We start from the raw sequence: 26494 nt of genomic DNA, 5'->3' as shown, positions 1-26494 counted from the left end.
GGTGTTCAATTCCTAAGCAGTTATAAAGATCAAGGTATCACAGCAAGTCTGTACTGGGGAAAATATTTTTCTCCTTTATCGTATGGGTGGATAGAGCCCCTACTGTTGGGAAAGCCTGACCTACTGGGTTTGATGGTTTTACTTTGGTGTGGTGGAGTTTGTGGGCTTGATCTATTCAATTTGCAAACTCTTGATCCCCTTCTAGAAGGATCCTTGGCGAGGCTCAGGAGGAGCGGTTACTGCACCCACATGCACTAACACCCGCCTCTCCAGGGTTAAGAGCGTGTGGGGAGCAGGGCAGGAGTCTGAGGCGCCGCCCTCCTCAGAGGGTTGACAGTCCTCTCGCTGACCTCTGGCTGGGACCTGTCACACCTGGATCGTTACTGATCAACCTGAAAGCGTCTCCATTCTGAGTGTTCTCTGCTGTTCTGCCACAGCCATTCTGGGTGAGATGCGGTTCCCACCGGAACCTCAGTCCCTGGCTGTTTCCCTTGTGACCTCACACCAGCGTGGTCCCGCAGAGCCTGCAGCCGGAGCAGACAAACTCCTGCACTGACATTTACAACTCCTTTCAATCTTGTTTTCCAAACTCCAGTTTAGTGAGATGGTGGCAAGAATGAGAAAAATTAAACCCCAAGTGCTTGGCTAAGTGTCCCCATTAGGTCCCTAAGAAACCAGGACAAATGGCAAACTGAGATGTCTACTGTCATAACAAATGGATGATGGCCACGGGCTCCCTCAGCATCACAAGCACCTGTTACAGAGACCTGATCCTCTCAGTGCTACACACACACACACACACTGCACACACCACACACACGCACACACATACACACACTGCACACACCACACACACTGCACACACACTCACACTGCACAACACACACTCTCACACCGCACACACACACACCACACACTGCGCACACTCACACATACACCGCACACTTACACAATACACACACTCACACTGCACACACCACACACACACATACACTCTCACACCCACACCACATACTCACACATGCACATACACACTCATACCACACACCCACACCACATACTCACACATGCACATACACACTCACAATGCACACACTCACACTGCACACACACACGCACACACACTCAAACCACACACACATATGCACACACACTCATACCACACATACACACCACACATAAATACCACACATAGACACTCACACTGCACACCATGCATACATGCACATTCACACCACATACTCTCACACCACACACACACACTCACACTGCACATACTCAGACCACATACACATATACACACTCTCACACCGCACACACACACTCACACTGCACATACTCAGACCACATACACATATACACACTCTCACACCGCACACACACACTCACACTGCACATACTCAGACCACATACACATATACACACTCTCACACCGCACACACACACTCACACTGCACATACTCAGACCACATACACATATACACACTCTCACACCGCACACACACACTCACACTGCACATACTCAGACCACATACACATATACACACTCTCACACCGCACACACACACTCACACTGCACATACTCAGACCACATACACATATACACACTCTCACACCGCACACACACACTCACACTGCACATACTCAGACCACATACACATATACACACTCTCACACCGCACACACACACTCACACTGCACATACTCAGACCACATACACATATACACACTCTCACACCGCACACACACACTCACACTGCACATACTCAGACCACATACACATATACACACTCTCACACCGCACACACACACTCACACTGCACATACTCAGACCACATACACATATACACACTCTCACACCGCACACACACACTCACACTGCACATACTCAGACCACATACACATATACACACTCTCACACCGCACACACACACTCACACTGCACATACTCAGACCACATACACATATACACACTCTCACACCGCACACACACACTCACACTGCACATACTCAGACCACATACACATATACACACTCTCACACCGCACACACACACTCACACTGCACATACTCAGACCACATACACATATACACACTCTCACACCGCACACACACACTCACACTGCACATACTCAGACCACATACACATATACACACTCTCACACCGCACACACACACTCACACTGCACATACTCAGACCACATACACATATACACACTCTCACACCGCACACACACTCACACTGCACATACTCAGACCACATACACATATACACACTCTCACACCGCACACACACACTCACACTGCACATACTCAGACCACATACACATATACACACTCTCACACCGCACACACACAGGGAGTGGGGCTGAGTTAGTTCTGAATGTGCCCCTTCACACTGGTCACTTGCACGACCTTAACCTCTGGGAGCCCAGTGTCTCCAGTCTGTGAAACACAAGACTAGATCTGAAACGCAGAGACAGAGGGCAGGAGTTTGGGGAAGGACCTTTAAATGGAGAGAAAAGTTGACACATTTCTTGTGGGCAATGGCAGACAGGTGACCAGAGACCGGCGAAAAGCACCTGTGCAAAATATAACTCACGATGACCAGGACGTGGGTGACCAGACAGTTCCACGGATACGAACAGCTGTTTCCTGTCTTCTGATTTCGTTTCTGCACATACCGAGCAACAAGGACCCAACGAGCGGCCACTGTAACGTGGCCTTAGGGTTCCCAGACAGATAGTCAAGCATTAATCTGCTGGGCTCTGTGAAGTGTTTCTCAGTGAGGCATCTACATAGTGGATCTCAGGAGAGGGGCGCACCCTCCAGGGGTTAGGTGGACCTCACCTGGCCAGCTGAAGGTCTAACTAGAATGCAACACTAACCTCAGGGAGAAAGGAAAGCTTCTGCCTCATGACCTTCAGGCTGGGACATTGGCTTCTTCTGGCTTTCAGGTTCTGATAGCGACACTGGAGGGACGAATTCTTTGTAGTAGATATTTTTGTACTTATACATAAATATGAGGGTTCCTTCCTCTAAAGAATTCTAGTACATCACCATATCCCATTGCTGTGGCCGGGTTTATGTCGACTTGCCACGAGCTAGATTCGTCTGACAGGAGGGACCCTCCGTTGACAGAATGTCTCCTTAAGATCAGGCTGTAGGCAGGCTTGTAGGGCAATTTCTTAATTCGTGATTGACTGGGGAGGGCCCGGCCCATTGTGCATGGTGCCAGTCCTGGACTGGCCGTCCTGGGTTCTGTAAGAAAGCAGGCTGAGCAAGCCATGGGGAGCAAGCCAGTCAGCGGTACCCGTCATGGCCTCTGCATCAGCTCCTGCCTCCAGGCTCCTGCCCTGTGTGACTTCCTGTCCTGACTTCCTTCAGTGATGAACAGGGATATGGGAGTGTAAGCCAAATAAACCCTCTCCTCCCCCAGCTGCTCTGGTCATGGTGTTTCATCACGGCAACAGTGACCCTAACTGAGACAACAAATACTCTGCCATGCGTTGCTAAAAGGGATTCCTTTTTATTATAGCCCTTAAAGAAGAAGAAAGAGCCGGGCGTCGGTGGCGCACGCCTTTAATCCCAGCACCCGGGAGGCAGAGGCAGGCGGATCTCTGTGAGTTTGAGGCCAGCCTGGTCTACAGAGCGAGTTTCAGGACAGCCTCCAAAACAATACAGAGAAACCCTGTCTAGAAAAACCAAAAAGAAGAAGAAGAGGAAGAGGAGGAGGAGAAGGAGGAGGAGGAAGAGGAGGAGGAGGAGGAGGAGGAGGAGGAGGAGGAGAAGAAGAAGAAGAAGAAGAAGAAGAAGAAGAAGAAGAAGAAGAAGAAGAAGAAGAAGAAGGAGAAGAAGAAAAAGAAGAAAAAGAAGAAGGAGAAGAAGAAGAAGATTAGAAAGGAAGTGGGATAAAAGTATGGGATAATACATAAATTACAAATGGAGGTACGTGTCAGGTAGTTAGGAAACACACAAACACAAAAGGAAAGTCAGATCCATAACCACTGGCGTTTTTTAAAAAGAAAGAAGCTGGACAAATACATTTCACTGCCCCCTCCCTGCCAGTGAGGGGTAGAGTGACAGAGGGGGACAGTACCAGGCACACACGGTGACCTAGTTGTTAACTTCAGCGGTCGGGAGGGACGGAGCCGTGGGCCTGGCTGAGGAGATAAGAGGAGAAACTGGCGTGAAGGTGCACGCCAGCTGAAATCTGGAAAGCTGGCACTATGGAAATTTTACATTTCCTTTCAGACAGGTCCCTAACTACACGGGCTCACACTCGGAAGGGCGCTAACGCTTCTCAGGCTCTCGATTCGGCGTCCCAAGGGCCATGGCTCCCCTGAGATTCTGCACGGGCCCTGGGAAAGGTGAAGGACTCTGCCCCGCCACCCAAGCCAATACTTCAAATGGCTCACGCAGTAAGAGGGGAGCAAGAACAGCAGTTTCTATACGCACACTTTCTGGGGGAGTAAGTGGAAATCGTTGCTCTTGTCTCTCAGTACAAGGCTGGGACAGTTTCAGACAAAGACAGCTCTTCCCACTGAAGGAGGCAGAAGTGAGAAACGTAAACACACCGGAAAAACCCCAGAGAAAGACGGTGTCAGCCATCCTTCTCCAGGCCCTTCCACCACAGAACTTTAAAAAAAATTATTTTCACTGGGCCATAGTGGCGCTCGCCTTTAATCCCAGCACTTGGAAGGCAGAAGCAGGAGGATGTCTGTGAGTTTGAGGCCAGCCTGGTCTCTGGAGTTCTAGGACAGGCAAGGTTACACAGAGAGAGACCCTGTTTTGATAAAAGCAAAACAAAAGGCAGTGTCACCCTGTCAAAAAACAAAAAGGCCCCTGTGGTCAATTACCCAACATGACAGAACAGCTATACCAGTCCAGTCGTAAAGCGTGCTGGAGAACAAGATGCCCCCTCCCCGCCCATATCCTGAGGCATTTGAATACTTGGTCCCTAGTTGGTGGCCCTGTCTGGGCAGGCTTAGGAGGTGTGGCCTTGCTGGAGGAGGTGTGTATGTATATGTATGCGTATATCTGTGGGGGAAGGGCGGGGGATTGAGAGTTTGAAGACTTGCACCATTTGCAGCTCCCTGTTTGTCTTGTGAGACACGATCTCTCGGCTGTCCCTGCCGCCCTGCCTGGTGCTTGCGGCGACACCTCCCCATCACGATGTTGGTGGACTCTAGCCCTCCGGAACTGTTAGTTCAAAAAACCCTTCCAGGGGCTGGAGAGGCAGCTCAGCGGTTAAGACTATTGGCAGCTCTTCCAGAGGGCCTGAGTTCAGTTCCCTGCAAACATATGGTGGCTCACAACTGTCTATAGTGGGATCTGATGCCCCCTTCTGGCTGGCAAGTGTACATGCAGATAGAGCACCATATACGTTAAGTAAATCTTAAATAAACAAATACATCGTGGTGTCTTATCAGAGCAGTGGAGAAGGAACTGAGACACAAAGTTAACAAATGTCAGGGTGGAAGAGATGGCTGGCTCGGCGGCTAAGAGAACTTGTCCTTGAAGAAGACCGGTTTTGGTTCCCAGCACCCACAAATGGAGGCTGGCAATTATCTGTGACTCCAGTTCCAGAGGGTCCAGCACACTCTTCCTGGCACCAAGCGCGCACAAGACATACGTGACGGTGAAAATGCCCACACACATAAAATCAACAAATAAAGCTTACAAATTACAAAATTCTAACGAACTTCATGGTCCCTTGCAGAACACGATTAAGTCTGTCTGCAACAACAAGACCTAGGCTGCCGGTGCCCCAGATCGTGAGGTCCTGCATGAAGTCCTTAGTACTGGAAAAGAGAGCCTGAAGGGAAAGGTGGAGAGAACTTTCTAGCAGAGTCTAACCCACTTCCTGGAGCAGACTAGACCCCGCCAGTTCATTCAGGTGAGAGCCAGGACCCAGAGCCCGCTGTGAACGTACTGGGGACCACAGAAAGAACCGTGGTTATGAACCCCCGAGTAAATCCTTGAAAATGTGGCCGCCACACTGGGGTGCTGAGTGTTGTGTCGCCGGGACCCAAACGCCTGATACTGACAGCTGAAGCAGGAAAGCATCTCCTTGGGCTTGGTTGCATCCATCTGTCTTCTTGATGCTGGCTGGACCGGTTGGAGGCAGAGCATCCCTGTGCGGGGAGCAGGTCGGGGCGGAGCCGCATGAGAGCATCCTGCAGAGTGGGAAGCGGGGCGGAGCTGGACAAGACGTCTCCGAGGAGCCGGTGACTCACTCAACCTCCTCCAGCAGGGCCAGACCTCCGAAGGTCTGCGGAGCATCCCGGAATAGCACTACCAGCTGAGGATCTTGGTCCCCAGCTGACGGCACCGTTTAGGGATGCAGTCAAGGCTGTGGGAGGTGGGGCCTAGCGGAGAGCACGTCACTGGTGGGGGCGGTCCTTGAGGATTAGAGCTCCGCCCTGCTCCTCTTCAATGTGAACAAGCAGCCTCCTGCGCTCACCCTGGCTGCGCCTCTCCCAGTGTCAAATCATGGGCCAAACTAAATGCTTCCTCCTTCCCCGGTGCTGCATTGAGATATTTTATCACAACGACCACAAAAGTGACCAACGGCAAAAACTGGTGTCAATGCGAGCCGCGGCTGCCACTGTTGTGAGAGACCTGGCCGTGCATCTCAGGCATTTGGAGCTGGTTTGTGGGAGGGATGTGGGACGGTTTGGGGCTAAGGAGCTTTGCGATGTTGTAAACAGCTTAGTGGGCAATTTTGGTGGGGGTTTAGGAGAGCAGGATGATGTTTTCTTCTAAAACATGAAGACAACAAAGACTTCTTGGAAATTTCATAAGGGGTTCCTGTCAGCGATGGATTGGACAATAGAGGTTCCATGGTGGCGCACGCCTTTAATCCCAGCACTCGGGAGGCAGAGGCAGGAGGATCTCTGTGAGTTCCAGACCAGCCTGGTCTGCGTCCTGAGTTCCAGGCCAGCTAGGGCTGCTCACTGAAAACCTCTCAAGAACAAAGCGTGGTGAATAAGGAGTCCACGCCCAGTAAAGGATTGCTGAATTCTCCAAAGGCAGTGTCCTGGGCATGGCAGGTACGAAACAACAGAGATCATCAAACCGGCAAGTCCCAGACTACAGCTCCTCAGCCGGGCGGCTTCAGAGGGCACCAAGAACACATGACACTGTGGACGCCGTGACCAATTAAGGGACCTGCCTGGAGCACTGGGCTGCAAGCAGAGGAAGGTTTGCAGGAGGCTGCAGCTGAGGCAGAAATGCCGTGTGGAGCAAATGCAAACAGAGGAAACATGAACAGAAGAGAAACCGCGCTGCACGACTCCTTAGCCTTCACGGGGGTGGGGGGATGGCGTATCTTCAAACCGTGTAGACTCAGACAAACCACTACTGGGGATTCTGGATACCCCGGGTAGGCTGCTAAAACTGAGTTTCATAGGATACCATTTGCCTTTTCAAAGGTGTATCACTTGGGGCTGGAGAAATGGCTGCTCTACCGGAGGCCCCGGGTTCGGTTCCCCGTACCTGCGAGACAGCCGACAAGCAACCGCAGCTCCTGGGATCCGACCGCCTCCTCTGCCCTCTGAGGACGCCATACTTGCATGCGGCACACAGACATGCATCAACAGAGCACTCATACACACAGGGTAAAAGCTAAAAATTAAAACTTGTGTCACTTGACGGTCTTTAGTGTGCAACCATTACCAACAGCATCTGATTTTTACCGCCTTCTTTAAAAGCCTCTACCGACTGGTGTTGTCACAAATCTCTTCCTGTTTGGTACCCGTCAACCACTAAGCCTTCTGAGTCTATGGATTTGACTACATTTCACATAATGAAATCATGGTGCACACATGTGTGCGTGCGTGCATATGTGTGCGCGTGTTCTTAGCATGTTCTCAAAGTTCACCCACATGCTTTGCATGCCCCGATCTTCCTAAGTTTTTGTGTGGTTTCAGGTTTTTTTTTTTTAGGTGTGTGAGATGCTCAACAGTTAAGAGCACTGGCTGCTCTTCCAGAGGACCTGGGTTCAATTCCCAGCACCCATGCCTGTTAACGCCAGTTCCAGGGAACCTGGCGCCCTCTTCTGCCCTCTGCAGGCACTGCACCGTGCGGCACAAACAACCATACAGGCAAAGCATCCATATACATAAAAAATAAATAAAGGTGTGGTGATGTCTTTCTTACACAAATAAAGCCTGTCTGGGGGTTAGCTAGCCTCTAGCCAACCACAGAGGTCTGGGGGTCTGGACAGACAGACAGGAAGTGACATAGCTGGGCAGAAACAGGATATAAGCAGGGAGAAACAGGAAATCGCTCTCTTCTCTGCTGAGACGCTTAGGAGGTAAGGTGTGCTGTGGCTTGCTCCTTCTCTCTGATCTCTCAATGTTTCCCTGTATATCTGACTCCGGCTTTATTACCTAGACCAATTAAGAGCTCCTTTTACATAAAGGAAAAAAGGTTCTCATCAAATTATAAAACAAACACTGGAGAAGATTCTGCTTCCAGGAAGCACAGAGAAGCCAAGTCTAAAAGAGAAGATCCAGTTGGAACAGGAGACCTCCATGGAAAACGAGCCCCTCATGATTCGAATCGATCAGCCACCTCCTACCTCAGAGCCAAGAGGACTAACTGAAGGGAAGCGGAGATGGGGACAAGGTGACCACTAAGGAGCCGCCAATCACACCGGAGACGGGACATGGTCAGCAGAGGTGGCAAGGGAATACCTGGGGGGAGGGAGGGGACATCTAAAAACGTTCACAGGCCAGGAGCTCAGGTGAGACACCAGAGCAGGGGTCAGGAGGCAGCCCCAGGCTGCAAGTGCAAGGATCTTAGCCCCCCAACCCCCAACCCGCTGCTGGGCAGGGCAGTGCCTGTCAAGGAAGAGACAAGACCTCACCCGCCCACCTCTGATGAAACAGAGTGCCCCTTCCCGAGGGCACTAATAGCGTAGTTCCGGGACCTGTGTCAAGCTTGATGCCTCCTTAGAGCCGGTGCAGTGGCTGCCCCGCAAATGCTAAGCAGGCGCTTACTGACAGGAAATCACGCTCCCATCGGAAGCACGCAGCTGCGCTTTCAGTTCTGCTGATTCAATATTTCCCACCGGAAACTGCAACCGTGTATCCTCCTGCACACAGAATGCACGCGGCGCCTTTGGTGACAAAGGGCGTGCTGTGTGTGCGGCAATCCAAGGCACCATCAACGGCGACTCACAGAGCAACCCTTTCCCCTCCTTGTTCTCAGACTGTTGGGAAACCCAGCCTGGCGATCAGGCAGAGAGGCTGGCTCTCCTAGTTATAGGAACAAAGGTCAACGACACAGGCCACGGGGCTCAGTACCGGGCATGGCCACCGCAGGGCCGTGAGCCACAGAAAACCATGTCAAAAGTCAAATGCCCGTTCCTGTCACGTTGGCTACCTTTCAGGTGATCACCAGCTACGGGCCATCTACAGTACCACCACAGACAGTTATTTTGGGCAGTGTTATCCTCAGCTAGACCTACTGTGTGGCTGCATTTGAAAGTGTGGGGTCTACAAGCTGAACTGTTTGGACAGACACATCACACCGGATCAGCCATGTTTCTTCTTGAGACCAAACATCTGACAACGGCGACGTAAGGGAGGGAGGCCCGTGTGGCTCACGGGTTAGAAAGGGCTAGTTCGCCAGGTGGAAGCGAGTGGTGGAGGGAATGTGGAGTGGCCAGCGGCACGGCCTGACTCTGCAGGAGGCACGCGGGCACTGGCGCACTCCCTGCTTTCCCCTACCACAGCCTGGAACTCTAGACCACAGGAGCCAGACGCATCACACGGCGCGCAGTACAAGCTCAGAAGCTACAGCAATGGTTTGCTACATGCTCGCACTCCAGAGCTCGGTGTGAGTGCGCAAGCGCATGTGCAAGGGCGTGTGCTCGGACACACACGCACACATACACACACACACACACACACACACACACACACACACACCCTGGGGATTAAGTCACAGGATGAATTCTGTAGTGGGTTTTTTGGTAGTTTTCTATTAATATGGTTTAATATAATAGCCCCAAGCAGAATGCTACCGAATGGACGTCTCTTAACCACACACACATTTCAGAACCAACCACCTGGGCAGAGGACAAGCGAAGTGTTCGGTTTTCAGCGGCGCTAGAGTGCCCTCTGGTGACAACACACAAGCCCTGCACGGTCTGTGCGTGGGATAAACAGAAACCCTGTACGGAAGAACAGACCTACACGGAGAATCAATCCAAATATAAGACGGGAAACTGTGAAACAGAGCGATCCGTATTACAGAGAACGGAACTTATCCGCCGAGGTCAACCACCAGCCTAGTTACCCGCAAAATGCGATGAAGCCTGCTCTCTGGATTCGACAGTCCCGACGTTTTCCGAGGCGGGCTGTAATCTTCCCTGCAGTGTTCACGCCCTATGGTTTGCTCACACAAGCCATGTCTTCTTTCCAAGTCTTAACTTCGTCACATTTCACAAACATACGGTCAATCATAGCAACGGGCTCTGAACCAAAAGATGAATGTGACCTTGCTCCTTATGGGCAGGCTTTACAGTGTGATACACTAAAGCCTTGCACAGGACACCGTCTGCACGCAGGCCAGCCTGAGGAGGCAGGGCTCCCAGAGGGCTTTGTGGATCAGACGTGACGGTGATGTATTGCTTCCTCGGGTGACAAGCCCGAGTATCTGACCACCATCATCTATGGTAGATACCAATCACTATTAAATAAGGTCCACGGAGGCTCCCTACCATGGAGTCTGGAGGAAGCCTCTTCAACGGCAGCTTGGATCCCACTTGCTGACCACAAGCGTAAGCATCTCCTGGGTGTTTGACGTAGAGTATTCCTCGGATCTGTGCGGGACTGTAAACTGCCTCTCTCCTAGGGAGTCAATAATGAATCGGCACTATCATTATTCTTATGGACCCCACAGACAGGACAGCCAATCTCAGTACAGCGTGACTGGAAAGAAACCCCGTTTATTGCTGCCTTCTTGCTGACCATCCCTGGCTGTCTCTTCCACAGAGCTACCCCACAGGAAAGGCTCCTCTGACCAGATGACCCCATGGTTTCTCTCCAATCCCTTCTCTCTCGTAAGGGACCTGGACTGAAACACACTGTAAAGGCAGCTCTTCTGGAAAATGAAAAGGCTCCAATGTGATACATTCTTCATAAAGAAGCCAGAATTACAGGTTTTTTACAAGACCTGTATCTGTGTGAGTGTTTGCCTACATACGTGTACCACATGTCTACAGTGTCCACAGACGCCAGAGAGCGAGGGATCACCTGGAGCTGGAGTCTGAGGTGTCTGGGATCCTGTGGGTGCTGGGAATTGAACCTGGGTCTCTGTGAGAGCATCAAGAGCTGAGCCTCCTCTCTAGTCCCCAGTCAGGACTATATAGTCCCCTCGTACTATAAAGACGCAAACTATGAGTAAGTTCATATACTGAGGTGGTAACTGAAACTTTTTATTTTAAGGTCTTTTGATTGTTTGAGACAGATTCTTCCCTCTGTATAGCGCTGGCTACCCTGGAAATCACATGCAGACCAGACTGACCTAGTCACAGAGATCCCCTGCCTCCTGAGTGACAGGATTAAAGGTTGTCTGCCATCACACTAGGCATAATTAATTTCTAATTGAGTGCTTGTCTCAAAACTGCAATGTTTTCCACAGAGCACAATACTGTTACAGACTTTCCATAACAAAAGTCCCCCGACTGACTACATTTGATTTTAATCAAGAAACCAAGAAGCAATTTCTTCTTTTACTGATGCTACTGAAACAGGAACCATATATTTTTCTAAAGGCAGCAAAGGTTTTCCCTATATGCAGTCTGTAATATCTGTGGCTGTGGCTTTTAACCCTGTGCACATTTTCTTAAAAGGAAAAGGAAGCTGACAGTAAACTCTGTCATCTACACCAATTTCTACGTCATTTCCAATACCTTAGACTATACTTTAGGAACGAGAGCAGGTACTGGGCGGGTGGCACACACCTTTAATACAACCCAGCACTTGGAGTGCGGAAGTCAATGGATCTCTGAGTTCAAGACCAGCCTGGTCTACACAGTGAGTTCCAGGCCAAGTAGAGCTACACAGTCTCTACAACAACCACACCCTGTATTCCAAACTACCTGAAATTTAGAACTCTGACAGTATGTTGCAGCATGTATCAAAATTTAACTATATACCCTTGTAGAATCCCTTTACAGGGTTATTATGCTGAAATACATACACAGACTTACGCAAGGATGCGTCAGGAGTAAAACTGCATCACTTTGAACACCCTGAACGCCCACCGCTGACCCGTAACAGGCACTCGGTAGAACCGCATCATCAGGAAGGGTGAGGAGCTCAAGTCTCAGCAATGTGGGCCCTGGATAAACTGTGAATCCAAACAGCAAGTGACAGGTGTGTGCAGTATAATCCTTGCTTTGTTCAAAGAAGCTCTATGTGAGGGGAGGAGGGGAGGGAGGAGGGGAGGGAGGAGGAGAGGGAGGAGGGGAGGCAGGGATGGGGGCAGGGGGGAGGAGGGGAGGGAGGAAGACGCTCAACACAGAAAAGAGCCACAGACATCCTCTGAGGGCGAGAATTGGGGACGGGGGGGGGGGATCTCTCACATGTTCTACTCTGTAGACATTTCTATGTTTGGTCAGTAAGCACTTATGAAACAAAAATAAACATCCCAGGTAGCACAGATCTTGAAGGCTAATTTTCTAGAAGGCATAGCTCTCCCACTTGCAAAGCTGTGTGTGTACAGTGACTACAGATTACCACAAAACCCCACTCCCAGAGCTCCTGCTAGATCTTAAGCCGAGTCGTTCACTTCAGGGATTCTGAGGGTCAATGAGGCCTACTTTCAGACCATGTCAGAACGACAAAGTCAGCATGAGATCTTTGTAACTATGGATTAGGAAACAAACAAAGACTTAGACAAAATAAACAACTAATGCTGCATAGTTTTGCTAAACTTTATTCAAACTGGCCCTGGCCCCGCTTCTTATCTAAGAGAACTAAGCGTCCGGTATCCAAATACAAATATCACTACGTGCTGGAAAAATAAGCTCGGACTTGTGCTCTGACCCGAATTTGGCACAATTAAATCATATGCAAGTCAGACGCAAATGCTCCCGGCTCGGCACAGTGCAGTCCTGGAAGCGGCCCGTCGGTTAGACGGCGCCTTCACTGAGCCCGTGCTGCAGGGAAACCCTCGAGTCACGAACAGCGCACCGTGCACAGGGTCTTTTATTCTGTCCTGTGGGTGTCAACAGCATGGGCAGACAGACAGTGTGGGAAATTCAGAAAGCACACACCTGAACGCTGTCACACTGCTCCACATCACGGCTTAGTAACTACTGAACAGTTAGGTCTACTAAATGCAGCGAACAAAACGGCATGTTTACCCCATTCTCCTGGGAACGAGGCTGTGCACAATGTAGCAAAGAATTACGCATACCATGATATCAGGGAGGAAAACACCTCTTTAAATAAACTATCCTATTTATAAATAAACTCTGATTGTTTTCAGTACACATTTACAGACCTGATCAATAAAAAGAAACAATATATATATATATATTTTTTTTTTTCCTTTGGAAAGCAAAGGGAGGGATACGGACCACGTGAGAAGATCTGCCTGGGAAGGGGCGGGGCAAGCGAGGCTGAGAGTGACTCCGTGAGCACGCGCCAACACAACAACAGGACTGTCTGGGAGCAGCGCATGTTTACTTGAATTCCAGCAAGTTGCAATCGATCTTGTAATATACATAGGGGTAGTATTCTTGCTGACTCAGGTTTAGGCCAGGGATATCCATGGGAGCCTGTGGAGAAATCACAGACGCCTGTTAGGGACTTACAGGGCCTTTCCCGACACCTCATCTGGGCTCAAGTTATCCATTTAAACCAACTGAATCTGAGCTGGGCACGCACTTTGCTTTAAGTACAGGAAGAGTTCCAGGCTGCTGAGTCACAGAGAAACAAGCAAGCAGGAACCCAGACTCAGCCCAGCTCCAATACTGAAAGTGGGGACTGCACCCTGACTTTTCCAGGTCAATTTATGTGAAAAGCGCAAAAGTCAACTTTCTAAACCTTGGGTTTAGGGGACAATGTATCCAAATAAATCAGGTGTGGTTTTTAAAGATTTCAGGTCTATTTGCACCTTGGAAGAATTTACCAACAGTACAGTTTGTATTGAAGGCAGGATTCTTATTTTCTTGGAGACTTTATGAAAAGACAGCAGGTCATTTCCTGCATGTTCTCTTATCAAAAAAACTAATTGTTCATTATTCTGATTCATATGTAAGATACTGCCGTCTTAAACTAATGTGAAAAACAAGATACTCGAAATGTAAACTGTAAAATAAAAGCCCATTAACATGGTCAAACAACAAAAGCACACACAGGTTGCCATGTTTTCTTTAAAGGCTAATTTGAGCTGGGGAACGACTCAGCCTGCAGAGCACTGGCTCTTCCTGCAAAGGACCTGGGTCCCATTCCCAGTACTCACAAGGCTGCTCACACTGTCTGGAACTCCAGCTCTCGGGGACCTGCCTCCCTCTTCTGGCCTCCGTAGGGTTCGGCACTCACCGATATACCCACGCACACACACACATATGCACTAGGCATGTGTGTATCCTCCCAAAATAAATAAAAATGTAAACTACTAATCTATTGACCTCATTATTTCTACCAAACAAAATTAAGATAACTTGGTATTTTCTTTCTCTTGGCAGTGACTGGCTCCTAAAACCCCCGAGAATGCTGCACTTGGCACACAAACAAGAAAGCACTTGCTGACTTGGCCTACGGGAGCTGCTCAGGGGAGCACGGACGGCCTGTGTCACGACACATCTGCTACCCTTCTCTAGGAAGGCGCATTCCCCAGCTCCCTCGTCTCTAACGCGTACTCACATCGATAATGGCGGCTGCACTGCTGTCTAGGTGCTTGTACAGCTCATGTAACACTTCTCTTAGCTTCTTCACTGTTTTCTTGTTAGGCTGAAGGAGCATCGCTTGGAAGTTCACCGGCAGGCCATACCTTAAAAAGCAGCAGAAGCAGTGTGTAGCATGGCGCACACAGAGGCATTTTCTGTTCAGAGCTTCTGTGTAAGACTCTCCATGGACACAGCATGCACCGTGTTAAAAATCCTTCCCAAGCCCACCGCCAGCCACAGAAGCTTACACTGGCGTGTAAACACCCCTGAGCCCACAAGTCTGTCACTAAAAACTAGGCCACTTCGGGGGTGGTGGCTCACGCCTGTGATCTCAACACTGAGGAAACTAACGCAAGGGCTTGTGTGAATTTGAGGCCAGCCTGAGCTGTAGCAGAGGGGAAAATAGGCAAGCCAATCACTTGTAATTCATTAATATTCAGTTTCACAGTAATCTATAAATATGCCCAGTACATAAAAATAATATAGGGCTAGAAGACATTTATAGTTAAACTTTCCATACCTACTTTAAACATTTAAAAAAATTTAAAAGTGAGAAGAATGGTTACAGGTAAATTTTTAAGTGATTTCTAACAGGAGCAACATGTACAGAGAGGTTCAAAAGACACCTGATATTTAGTTATCTTAAAATCTATACTGTACATCAAACTACATACAAAATATCTTAAAAATCTTCATTTTAAACAAACAATGGCTTTTTTTTGTTTTTAAGACAAGGTCTCACTGACTGTGTAGACCAGGCTAGCCTTAAACCCAGAGATCCACCTGCCTCTGCATCCTACCTGCTGGGATTAAAAGTGTGTGCCACTACACCCAACTTGGTTAATATCTTCTAATTACAAATCGTGCCACACACAGATGTATTTCATGAACCAAGGACCACAAAACTGATGGTGATCCCATGGAGCTGGAGAGATGGCTCAGGGGTAAGAGCACCGGCTGCTCTTCCAGAGGACCTGGGTTCAATTCCCAGCACCCACATGGCAGCTCACAGCTGCTGTAACTGTAGTTCTGGGGGATCTGACACCCTCTCCTGGACTTCATGAGGTACACAAACATCCAGGCACACAAAATACTCATACACAGCAAATAAGTCATTTTCTAAATGGCAGTGCACCCCTAATTACAGAGGAGCTAAAAGTTTCTTTTGCCTGGCGCTGTCCATCAGTGTGCGCAGTCCTGGGGTTTCTGGCAGAGCTGCAGCAAGCATGCCTGCGCCTCCAGTGCATGTCACGTGACCTCATGGGGGGGCGCGTTCCTGGCTCAGCATCCACTACACTGCACTCTGTGTTGGTGGAGCTCAGGCCTTTGCACCTTCATAGTAAAGTGTGAAGACCATATAAAAGGCCGAGCTGCATTACACAGCGTCTCTAGATGCATCGAAAGGCGGCCATGTGAGCGGAGCGAGCGTGACGGTGCTCACCTGGTACGGATGTGCTCACGAGGCTGAGGCAGGAGGATCGGCGTCTGAGGCAGCCGGTGCTAAAAGTGAATTCTAAGTCGGCCAGGAAGAGACCGGATCAAACAAAACAAGCGGCCATGTTGAGCAACGGCTACCCACAGCAACTAGGCAGCCACATGGCACCTTCTGTGTCCCCCACAATGACGTCACTAACTGCTCAGCCCCACCCTCAGCAAACGGTCACGACTGCGTTAGAGACAGAGTGCAGCAGTGTGCATCTCTTCTCCCGAACAATAAACAGGTGACAAGCGGTGTGACCCCGGCAGTCACATGGCTGGACTGTCGTGAGAAAGGGGCATACTGAATTCTGCAGCTCCAATTTCCTTAGCTTTCTTACCTTAAAACAGACTCGACAAAAACCCTTAGTGCTTTTATATGAATCCACGCAATAAACGCCTCACTGAAATTCACTTTAAGCCACCGCACAAGTGGTCCCTTTAAAAGAAAAACACGAAATTACCACAAACTTGGTCTGCAAATGGCAATTAGAAAGTTCAAACATTTTTAAAGAAGTGACTAGCCACTTTATGAGGTTCCAAAGTATCACCTCCCTTCATGCTCTACAATGAAAGGGGAGCCACTACCCTGTACCCTCAGCAGACTCTAGGGCTGAGCGGCCTAACCAAGAGCAAGAGCCACGGCTTCAGGAAAGCACTTTAACTGGGCTTGAGAGCTGTGCGCAAACACGCCAACATACGACAGGACACTCAGATGCATTCCTGTGCACTTACACGGCCACCCCATCCCTAGTTTTCTAACCTGTGAGCAGGGTTTCTTCCGAGGCTCTGAAACCTGCTCATGTTTTACACTGTCTTGCTTCTGTGGCAACGCAAGTTCTTGTTGAACTTAAATGTTGGGCATAATTAGAAACTTCTATAAAGATGTCAAGCAATACCTCCCCTGTCCACCTCTAAAGACATCATTACTGACTCGGTTAACACTTAGGTTAACCGAGATATAGGATCATCTGGACGTACCAAGCAAAGAGGATACAGTAAAGTGAAAAGTTCTGATCAAATGTCTGCTCTTTGAGCTGCTGTGGTCAACAGCACTGAGCACATTTGCTTTTAGAAAGCAGGGCGGGTTGGCAGGGCAGTGAGCGGCATGCCCGGCCATGTCAGTGTCAGCCGGCTCCCTGGCACCTGAAGAAAGCCAGGGTTTGACTTGGGAGTGCTTCCAGAGGCTCCTCCTGTACACAAAACCCTGAGCTGGGAATCCATCCATCCATCCATCCATCCATCCATCCATCCACGTATATTTTAGTCTTTTTTGAGATAAGTTCTCCTGCAGCCACGGATGACCGGATGGATACTCCTGCCCCTCCCTCCCCTTCTGATGCTGAGACTGCAGACATACGCCGCCACAACCAGTTTTTGTCAGTGCGCCACTGTGGTCCTGTGTGCTAGTCAAGCACTCTACTGAGCTAGAGTCAGCCCCGACACTTACGGTTTCCTAGCAACGACTAAACTACTTTTCCATGTTTCTCTCTAAGACTCCCAGGCTTCCAGGATCTCCAGAATGCATTTCTCCATCTTCCTAAGACTCAAAAGTAAAATACACTCTACAAAATCCAATGAAGCCTTCAAGGGAGGGCAGAGGCTCAGGGGTGAGAACATTTGCTGTGCACACATAAGACCTGAAGTCAGATCCCTGAACCCCAGGTTAAAAAGAAGAAGCCAGGCACAGACGCAGATGTCAGCACCCCCAGTGCCGTGGGAACTGGTGACAGGAGGTGTCTGGTGCTTGCTAGCTGCCTGTAATCCCAATGCGCTGAAGGCGAGGCAGGAGAATCCCCAAGAGCTCAAGACAGCCCTGGGCCACCCAGTGATTTCTGCCTGGATGAACCCTGTCTCAAAAAAGAAGCAGAACAGTAAAGTAACTAAAATCAACTATCTGAGAGGCAGAACCCAGAGAACTGTCTTTTCCAAGTCACTGACGGCACTAACTACTTCATCCCTGAGGAACACAGGCAGGGCCAGGCACGTCACATACAAACTGCTTCTTCTTGTCAGTTGACAGCCTGTTCATCTCCTCCTTGTCTGCTTTCATCTCCTCCTCGTTGTACTGGAAGTCACGGACTATGAACCTAAATATGGAGGGAAAAACCACGTTTTTTCACACCATGTACAGTCAACCCAAAAGATCGAAATCACACGCATACATTTATGAGAGGGACAGAGAGACTTACTTGTTTTCTCTGGCTTTGTGTCTGAAATCATCAACTGCTTTTCGAAACAAGGTGACGTTACAAAGATAACTGTCTTGGTCCTCTGAAAGAACACTAGAGAGGGAAGTCACTGTGAGTTCTAGATGGTTGTGGGATTCAGAAACAGGAGGAGGGGAGGAACTCGGAGCACCACCTCCCCCTTCATCTGCACCGCCTCCCACAGGGAAGGGGGTCCTGTGTGTGAGGCTCCCTGGTTAGGAGGCTTCACGCCTTCTCCTGCACGTTAGCTAACAAAGCGCTCTACCCGCTAGGGGAAGCCACCCCATCAGGAGTGCGCTGTTTTAGCATCAGGCTAGCTGTCAAACTGCTTGTCTCATGCACTGTTCTTCCTCTATCCAGCCCAGCAGGGTCCGACTCAGTCACTCCACACTGTCATCACCCAGGACCCCAGGCATTCAGCCCTGTTTCCCATCACACCCCCAATCAGAATTTCACAAGCAACAGTCTCGATGGCTCTGAATGAATACACTTCTGTGCCGGGCTCCTTTTCAGGCACGGAACTGAGATGGGCAGAAGAAGCAAACTGACCCCGCCACCCAAGCTGTCCTCTGGCCTCCACAGAATGTCTGCCCACACTAGAAACTAAAAGTCCTTCTGTGTAAACTGAGGCTGGAAGCGGTGGGACACTGTGGCCCCAGCATGCAGAAGCAGGATGATTTAGAGGCAAAGGCAATCCAAACTGAATGGCACAGCCCTGTCTCAAGGCCAAACCAACCAACCAAGTGACACTATGCACACGTTTCAATATCTATTTCTGCGAGTACTGGTGTTTGCCGGCACGTATGTGTCTGCGCACCATGAGTGCGCCCGGTGTCCCTGGCGGTCAGAAGAGAGTCAGATCCCCTCTAACTGGAGTTAATGATGGTTGTCCGCGGTGGTGGTGGAGTCAAACCTGGATCCTCCGCCAGAACCGCCGATGCTCCTAACTGCCGGCTCACCTCTCTAGCCCTGTTACCGTCCACATCTAATGGACTTAATTTGAGTGAAGGACTTGTAACAATGGCTGCCACACGTTAGTCACCAGGTTGAGGAGTCGTCTCAGAACAGAATTCTTGCCTTGCACAAGCCGAGTTCTGGGTCTGATCCTCAACACCACACACACAAGAAGGAAAAGGCCAGCGCCAGGCCAAACAATCTCCATCAAGCCGCAGAGCTCTTCCCGGACAGTGGGTATCTGAGCAGCGCCCCAGGCCTGGCTCACCTAGTGCAGACCCTCCTGGTGCTACCGAGCTGGAGCCACAGACATGCATGTCTGCCCCGACGGAAGCAGGCCTGGGGACCAGAAGGCCTCTGGGACAAGTACTGCTTGCATTTAACGATTCTTCCTTTAAACTGTGACAGTGATTAACAAAAGATCTAACTCTCTGTAATGGTGTAGTTAAAGTTCTCCTTTCAGAATTAGGGCCTATTCCCTGTCCTCCACAGCACCCACACCAACCCTGAAGCCTGCCCTGCACGGCTACCTCTAGAGGAGCTGCACTGACCCTCAGGCTCCTCCTAGGTACCTGCTTCCTAGACAGCGTGCCAACCCGAGCTCCAGTGCCCTACAGAGCAGTTATTACCGCCAGGGACAACAGCCCACACGAGAATGAGGGTCAAGACACAGCCACTGTCTTCAGTTTAGCATGTCGAGATGGGTTAATAGCTCAAATGGAGGGGAGAAGAATCGCAGTGAGCTCAAGCTCCGGGTCTCAGAAGATCAACACCTGCCGCGTGTCAATGGCGCAGCCTTGTATTTTATAGTCTCTAGCTCGGGTCATCTGAGACAAGACAAGAGGCCCCGAGAGGTCAAGGACTCGCCAGCACCAGGTCACACAGCAAGCTGAGAACTGTCAACAGGCCCACGGTGTCCACCACACTAAGCTGACCCATGAACTAGAAAAGAAAGCCCTCCACGGCCCGACCTGACCAACTCCAGCTGCTTTTACAAGGACGTCTGTCTCACACTGCCGGCGGAAAAGACACCGTACGCACGGGAGGGAACGGGAAAGAGGTCCTAGAGCTGCCGCGCCCATAGCAGGCATGGGCTGAGGACACCAGTCAGGAGCTACCAGACCCCCATCAGCCCTGCCGTGCCACCGGGCACTGAACCTGGACCACTTACAACATGGCTTCCCCACCTATGGGGAAATCAGCTGCCTAAACTGCCTCACAGCGCTGCACTCACAACTCAAAATTCTGTTCTTTTTGAAGATGAACAGATCCGGCCTCAGATCTCTTCTCAGAGTGACAGTGGAAACAGTGGAGATCAACGGGGCCTCCAGGAGCTGCCTGTGTGGTCCCTCTGTGAGGTAAAGAAGTTAGCTCCTAGACGGCATCCTAGACGGCAAAGGGCACGGCAGACAAGGCTTCGGAAGGCAGCAAGGGGTAGCCGAACAAGTCCCACGGCTGGTTCTGGCTCTAGCCCCGCCGTTAGCGAGGGCGTGGCTCTAGGCTGACACTTCATCTCACTCTCCTCAACCTCTCATCTACAGACAGGAGGGGGTCGGCCTGGCTGTGCCAAGTCCCTTCTAGATATAAAATGGTAACTGAGTTGACAATTCATGAAGTATATTTTATATTTTACAGGTTTACTGCAAAGGAAACACAGACCACAAAGATGTCTCTTAGCCACACAAACCGTGGAGGCTTCTAGGGAAGGAAGCGCTGTCGCAGGCGGCTACTTACTTGCTCGACCTTGGGACCACCATCTCCGCGAGCGTCTCATACTGCTTGACCCAGTCGTTGTGGTTCAGCCTGCAGAAAAGGCACCGTAAGCACGGGTGTGCGTGCACGCGCGCGGGCGTGTCTGTGTGTGTGCACTCGGCTGTGTGTCTGTGTGTGTGTGCGTGTGCGTGTGTGTGTGTCCTACTGCTGCCGCACCCAGAAACAGAACACACAGACACACGGGAAGTGAAGCTCCAGGAAAACACGTCATATGTATGTATGTAGCAAACTCCCTACTGAGAACATGTCTCAAACACACTGAGGCAGGGAGTTCTGATCGCCTCCGAGCTAGTAACTGTTGCAACAGCGGCACAGCCTAGAGCCTGGTTTGTTATGGTGGCAAAGTCCAGCACAGATCCTAAGTTATTTTTAACAGATCCTAAGTTATTTTTAACAGATCCTAAGTTATTTTTAAACTGCACGGTTCAAAAACACACTGCGTTTTAAAACAGAAGAGGCCATGGGGAATCTCTACCACTTGGCGGTCACTACAAAGGGCTGAATAAAACCATTTACAGAAAGCAGGGTGCACCCCAGGAAGCAGCGAGGAGACAAGGGGCAGTAACTGACGCAGCCTCACAACATCGTGCAACAGCTTTCTGGAAAGGCCTCTGGCTTTGGGGCTGGAGAGACAACCGTGTGTGTGATTTACAATAGTGGTTGTAGGCGTGGGTAACTCATCATGTAAAGTGGCCTACAGGGCTCCTTCTTCCATTTTAAGGCACAAAGACTGAAATTTTCTACACACATTTTAAAGAAAGCTACATAAAAATGTGGGCAAAGGTTATTTTCCTGTAAGCTGCTAAAGCACAGAAACATAGAAATTATGAATAAATAATATGTCCCGATGTCCAGTGAAGAAGCAAAGCTTGCCACACTGGGCACAGCGGTGCGTGCCTGCGACCCCAGTGCCCGGAAGGGAAGGCAGGAGCAGTACAAGCCCTAGATCAGCCAGACCACAGTGCAGTTCAGGACAGCCAGAGCCTAGCTCTTCTTCACACAGGCAGGAAAATCCAAAAGCCTGCATACTCACATAGAGGAGAGCTGCTACAGCCAGGTAATGTCAGGGAAACTGAGTCCTCACAGTCCTCTCCACCCTCCTCAGCCCCTAACCAGGTAAAACAGAACGCAGGCAGGCATTGCCCAATGTCTGTCTCCCGTCCCAGCTTAATTCCCCCAGAGATGCCAACAGTCGTTAAGAATGTCTCTGTCTCTCTCAGGCTCTCAGGCTCTTGCTGCCATTGTTTTGAGACAGGGTCTTACTATGTATCTGGCTGTCCTGGAACTCGCTCTGTAAACCGGGCTGGCCTTGAACTCACAGAGACCCGCCTGCCTCTGACTCCTCTGCTTCGGTAAAGATGTGCGCCACCACTGCCTGGCCCACATTCTTCATTCTTACAGAGTTCAGGTTAACCTCAACTAATAGTTAATATTTTTCAGAATAACGAGTTCAATGGCCTGATCTGAAAAACCTAAAACATGTTATTTTTAAACTTTTAATAACAAGATTAGTCATTCAAGCCTGCCACCTTGTAACTGATGTGTCCATTACCACATCACGAAACATTTCACTGTGTACGCAACATGGACAACTTTGTACTTGAGTTTTAAGGCATTTCTGGTAACAGGCATACTTGGGGACTACCACCAGAAGCGTGACCAGATACTCCGAGTCAAGAACAAAGTCATCTTTCTTCACGATTTCTGCCAGGCTCCGAGTCAGCAAACTCCCCCTGAGGAACAGAGAAGATTCATTGGTGGTTAAGTGTGCACTTCCGTGTCACAAGGAGAGAAGGAGGCTAAACACACGTCGTAAACGCTCAGTCGTAAAGAGTCCCTGTTCCTGCAGAGGACTCAGGTTCAATTCCCAGCACCCACACGGTGGGTGACTCAGGTCACGGGATCTGACACCCTCTCCTGACCTCCAAGGACTCCAGGCACACACTTGGTGCACATCCATATATGCAGGCAAAGAAAAATGAATTTCCTCAGTTTTATTACAGAGTCAACACATAACCAGCTGTATCCTACCCCTGCTCCCTAGGACGCATCAATGTTTGTCAAAAGTTGCCTCTAATGTCTAACTTGGTGCTTGTTTTAATTGCTGCAACTCAGCGCTTCTCGTAATTACACACCTTGACTGGGAAAGAACTAGTCATCCAGTGCCAGAGTCTACTTCATTGTAATTACAAAATTATGTCATGTAAGCACAACCGCGGTCCTCTCCTTTTCCCTGGACATCAGGTGATCCCAGACAGCTTTGGTTAATTAACACAATAATCAACTTTCAAACAGTCTTCGCCTGGCCTTCCAGGAACGAAATGCCTGTCTGTGCCACAGACCATCTCCATCCCGCTTTGTCCTCGGACTATGGTAACAACTTGGAAAAGTGCGCACTTGAAACTACACTCGGTGGCTAAGAGCACCTGCGACACGGCCATGTGGACTGGGGTCCAGGCACCAGCGTCCACGTAACAAGCTGCACATAGCCACGCCCATGCCTGCAGCCCAAGAGCCATGGGGCATGGAGACAGGGCGACCCCGAGGGCTGCAGAGAGTCTCAGAAGAGGCAACCTGACGACTTCCTCTGTCCTCCACATATGCACGCAAAGGGGCGTGCACCACACTCCACACACTTAAAAAGTAAAATGAAACTCTCCACTTGTACAGGGGTCCCCATGCCCCATGCCCCAAGAACCGACCACATCAAAACAGCCCAACACTACAAGGAGATCAGTCAAATATGGTTCCAAGCAGAAGCGTCAAAAATCTAAACCTGGAAAACAGAGAAAGTAGAAAACAACCATTACAGCATAAACAGGTTATTAGATAAAAATCTTTTTAAGCGCCGGGCGTTGGTGGCGCACGCCTTTAATCCCAGCACTTGGGAGGCAGAGGCGGGCGGATCTCTGTAAGTTCGAGACCAGCCTGGACTACCAAGCGAGTTCCAGGACAGCCTCCAAAGCCACAGAGAAACCCTGTCTCGAAAAACCAAAAGAAAACAAACAAACAAAAAAAAATCTTTTTAAGCGGCAGGTGATTGCTATGCAATAACTGACTCGTTTTAAAGTAATTTATTTTACACAATTTCCAGTGAAACATCAAATGGATAAGGAAATAAGCCAACATCCAGGTTGGCTCATTTATGAGAAAGTTTAATGAATCAGTCAGCTTCACATCTGTTTTGAATTGCTCAAATTCTGTAAAATTAGTAACCTTTCTCCACGAAATTAAAAACAAACAACATTAAAAGGTGTTTTTGTGTGCACCATGTGTGTAGGAGCCTGCAGGTCAGGAGACGGCATCAGATGCCCAGAATGAAGTTACAGGCCAGTGTGGAAACCGACTCGGGCCTCTCTAAGAGCAGCCAGCACTTAGCTGCTGAGCCTTCCGTCCACCCCCGCTGATCACAGAAACAGCACAGACCGAGCTTTCTCAATCCAACAGCGCCCCATGCCCCCGCACACTCAGCATCCACAAGGACTTCAGAGCTTACGCATTCTTTCGTTCCAAATTCTGAAGATTCCCTTTCAGGTTGTTGTATGCAGACGCTCGCGATTTCAGGTCATTATCAATCTGAGTCACTCCCTTCAAAAGAGAAGAAACACAGGCAGTGATTCCTGGGTTTGCCTCTGCTCACACAATTCCAACAGTTTCCGATTAAGAGTATGTGATTACATTAAGAGCACAACTCTAAAAGGGCATTTAGAAAATAACAAATTTTCACATGAATCTTTTATACTATGCTATCCATGTACTTAATTGCTTTTGTCACAGTACTTAAACCAAGGACCCCAGGCCTCTGGATTTGAAGATTACTAATTAAAAGGCCTCAAGGCCAGATGTGGTGGCATGCATCTTTAATCCCAGCACTCGGGAGGCAGAGACAGGCGGATCTCTGAGTTTGAGGCCAGCCTGGTCTACAGAGTGACTTCTAAGACAAACAGGACTACAGAAAGAGAGGCCCTGTCTCAAAAAACAGAGGAAATACCTAAAAAGTTTTTCATAGCTGTAACACACACACACACACACGCACACGCACACGCACACACACTTTAAACAAATCTTCCATAAATCACTGTGTCCTACCTGCCTCAATTTTTGTCTTACCTTGGCAATTATTTCAGAAATATTTTTCAGAGATTGCTTGATTGGATATTTGGCCATATCCCACTGGAACCTTGTTATATAAGTAACCAAGTCAACTGAAATAAGGTAATAAATTAATTACTGATGAGAAGTTGCAGCATTTTTTTGTTTTGGAACTCACTCTATAGACCAGGCTGACCTCAAACTTAAGAGATCCATCTGCCTCTGCCTTCTGAATGCTGGGACTAAAGGCGTGCGCCACTCATCTGGCTGTTTGTTTTTTGTTGTTATTGCTGTTCTTTTAAAAAAATATTTATTTACTTATTATGTATACAATGTTCTGGCATGCATGCCAGAAGAGGGCACCAGATCTCATTATAGATGGTCGTGAGCCACCATGTAGGTGCTGGGAATTGAACTCAGGACCTCTGGAAGAGCAGCCAGTGCTCTTAACCTCTGAGCCATCTCTCCAGCCCCAAGACTGTTTTTTTTTTAACACAGGCTAAGATACCATTTCTGAAGGGTCCTGATTAAATAAATGTGGATGAGATTAGAAGAACACAGAAATTAAGATTTATTTTGTTTTTTCAATCATGTATATGAGTTAGAGAGCAGGTATGTACTCATCTGAGTGCATGAGCCTGCAGAGGCCAGAAAAGATTCCCTGAAGTCACAGGTGTTGTGAGCTCTCAATGTGTGTGTCAGGAACTGAACTCAGGTCCTCTGCAAGAGTAGTATGTTCTCTTAGCCACTGAGCCATCTGTCCAGCCCCAGAACACAGACTTTTTATTTAAAGTTGTATTGTTGGGTGTGGTAGTTCACACCTTTAATCCCAGGCAGAGGCAGGAGAACCTCTGTGAGTTCAAGTTCAGCCTAGTCTATTTAGCAAGTTATAGGCCAGCCTGAGCTACATAGTGAGACCCTGTCTCAAAAATGAATAAAATCAACAGTATGAGATCAAAGCATTCTTTATAAAGCCATCATTCCCCAGAACAGGCTCTATTAACTTACAGCTGCAGACATGTACATTAGTGGTCTATTTTATAGAAAAGCAATATTCTAACTGGAGGGGAAG

At 49.2% G+C, this 26494-nt stretch overlaps 1 protein-coding gene and 1 long non-coding RNA gene across 4 annotated transcripts in view; both read right to left on the bottom strand.

Annotated features, from left to right (window-relative positions):
• Positions 1 to 9974: 9974 nt before the first annotated feature.
• On the bottom strand, positions 9975 to 12468 carry LOC110341358. 2 transcript variants are annotated; one of them, XR_005870659.1, is made up of 2 exons: positions 12220 to 12468; positions 9975 to 10865 (listed from the first exon to the last, which is right to left on the bottom strand). It is a non-coding gene; the product is annotated as an uncharacterized LOC110341358 (long non-coding RNA). The 2 variants fall into 2 exon arrangements; XR_002383263.2 differs by having other exon boundaries at positions 12230 to 12468.
• Positions 12469 to 12941: 473 nt separating this feature from the next.
• The window catches only part of Atp6v1c1 (ATPase H+ transporting V1 subunit C1), a 32693-nt gene continuing 19140 nt past the window's right edge, over positions 12942 to 26494 (bottom strand). For both annotated transcript variants that reach the window (XM_040730362.1, XM_040730361.1), the window contains exons 5-13: positions 25441 to 25535; positions 24827 to 24918; positions 22965 to 23063; positions 21292 to 21360; positions 18586 to 18678; positions 18390 to 18483; positions 16735 to 16832; positions 14895 to 15021; positions 12942 to 13804 (exon numbers count right to left, since the gene is read on the bottom strand). In XM_040730362.1, coding sequence (XP_040586296.1) covers positions 13709 to 13804; positions 14895 to 15021; positions 16735 to 16832; positions 18390 to 18483; positions 18586 to 18678; positions 21292 to 21360; positions 22965 to 23063; positions 24827 to 24918; positions 25441 to 25535 — 863 coding nt within the window. In that variant the 3' untranslated portion in view covers positions 12942 to 13708. The remainder of the gene's footprint in view (positions 13805 to 14894; positions 15022 to 16734; positions 16833 to 18389; positions 18484 to 18585; positions 18679 to 21291; positions 21361 to 22964; positions 23064 to 24826; positions 24919 to 25440; positions 25536 to 26494) is intronic.

The sequence above is a fragment of the Mesocricetus auratus genome, unplaced genomic scaffold (genome assembly GCF_017639785.1).
Source record: "Mesocricetus auratus isolate SY011 unplaced genomic scaffold, BCM_Maur_2.0 Super-Scaffold_100023, whole genome shotgun sequence".
NCBI classification, from domain to species: Eukaryota; Metazoa; Chordata; class Mammalia; order Rodentia; family Cricetidae; genus Mesocricetus; species Mesocricetus auratus.
Note: the sequence above shows the minus strand (reverse complement) of the source record. Positions and strands in the feature narration are given on the sequence as shown.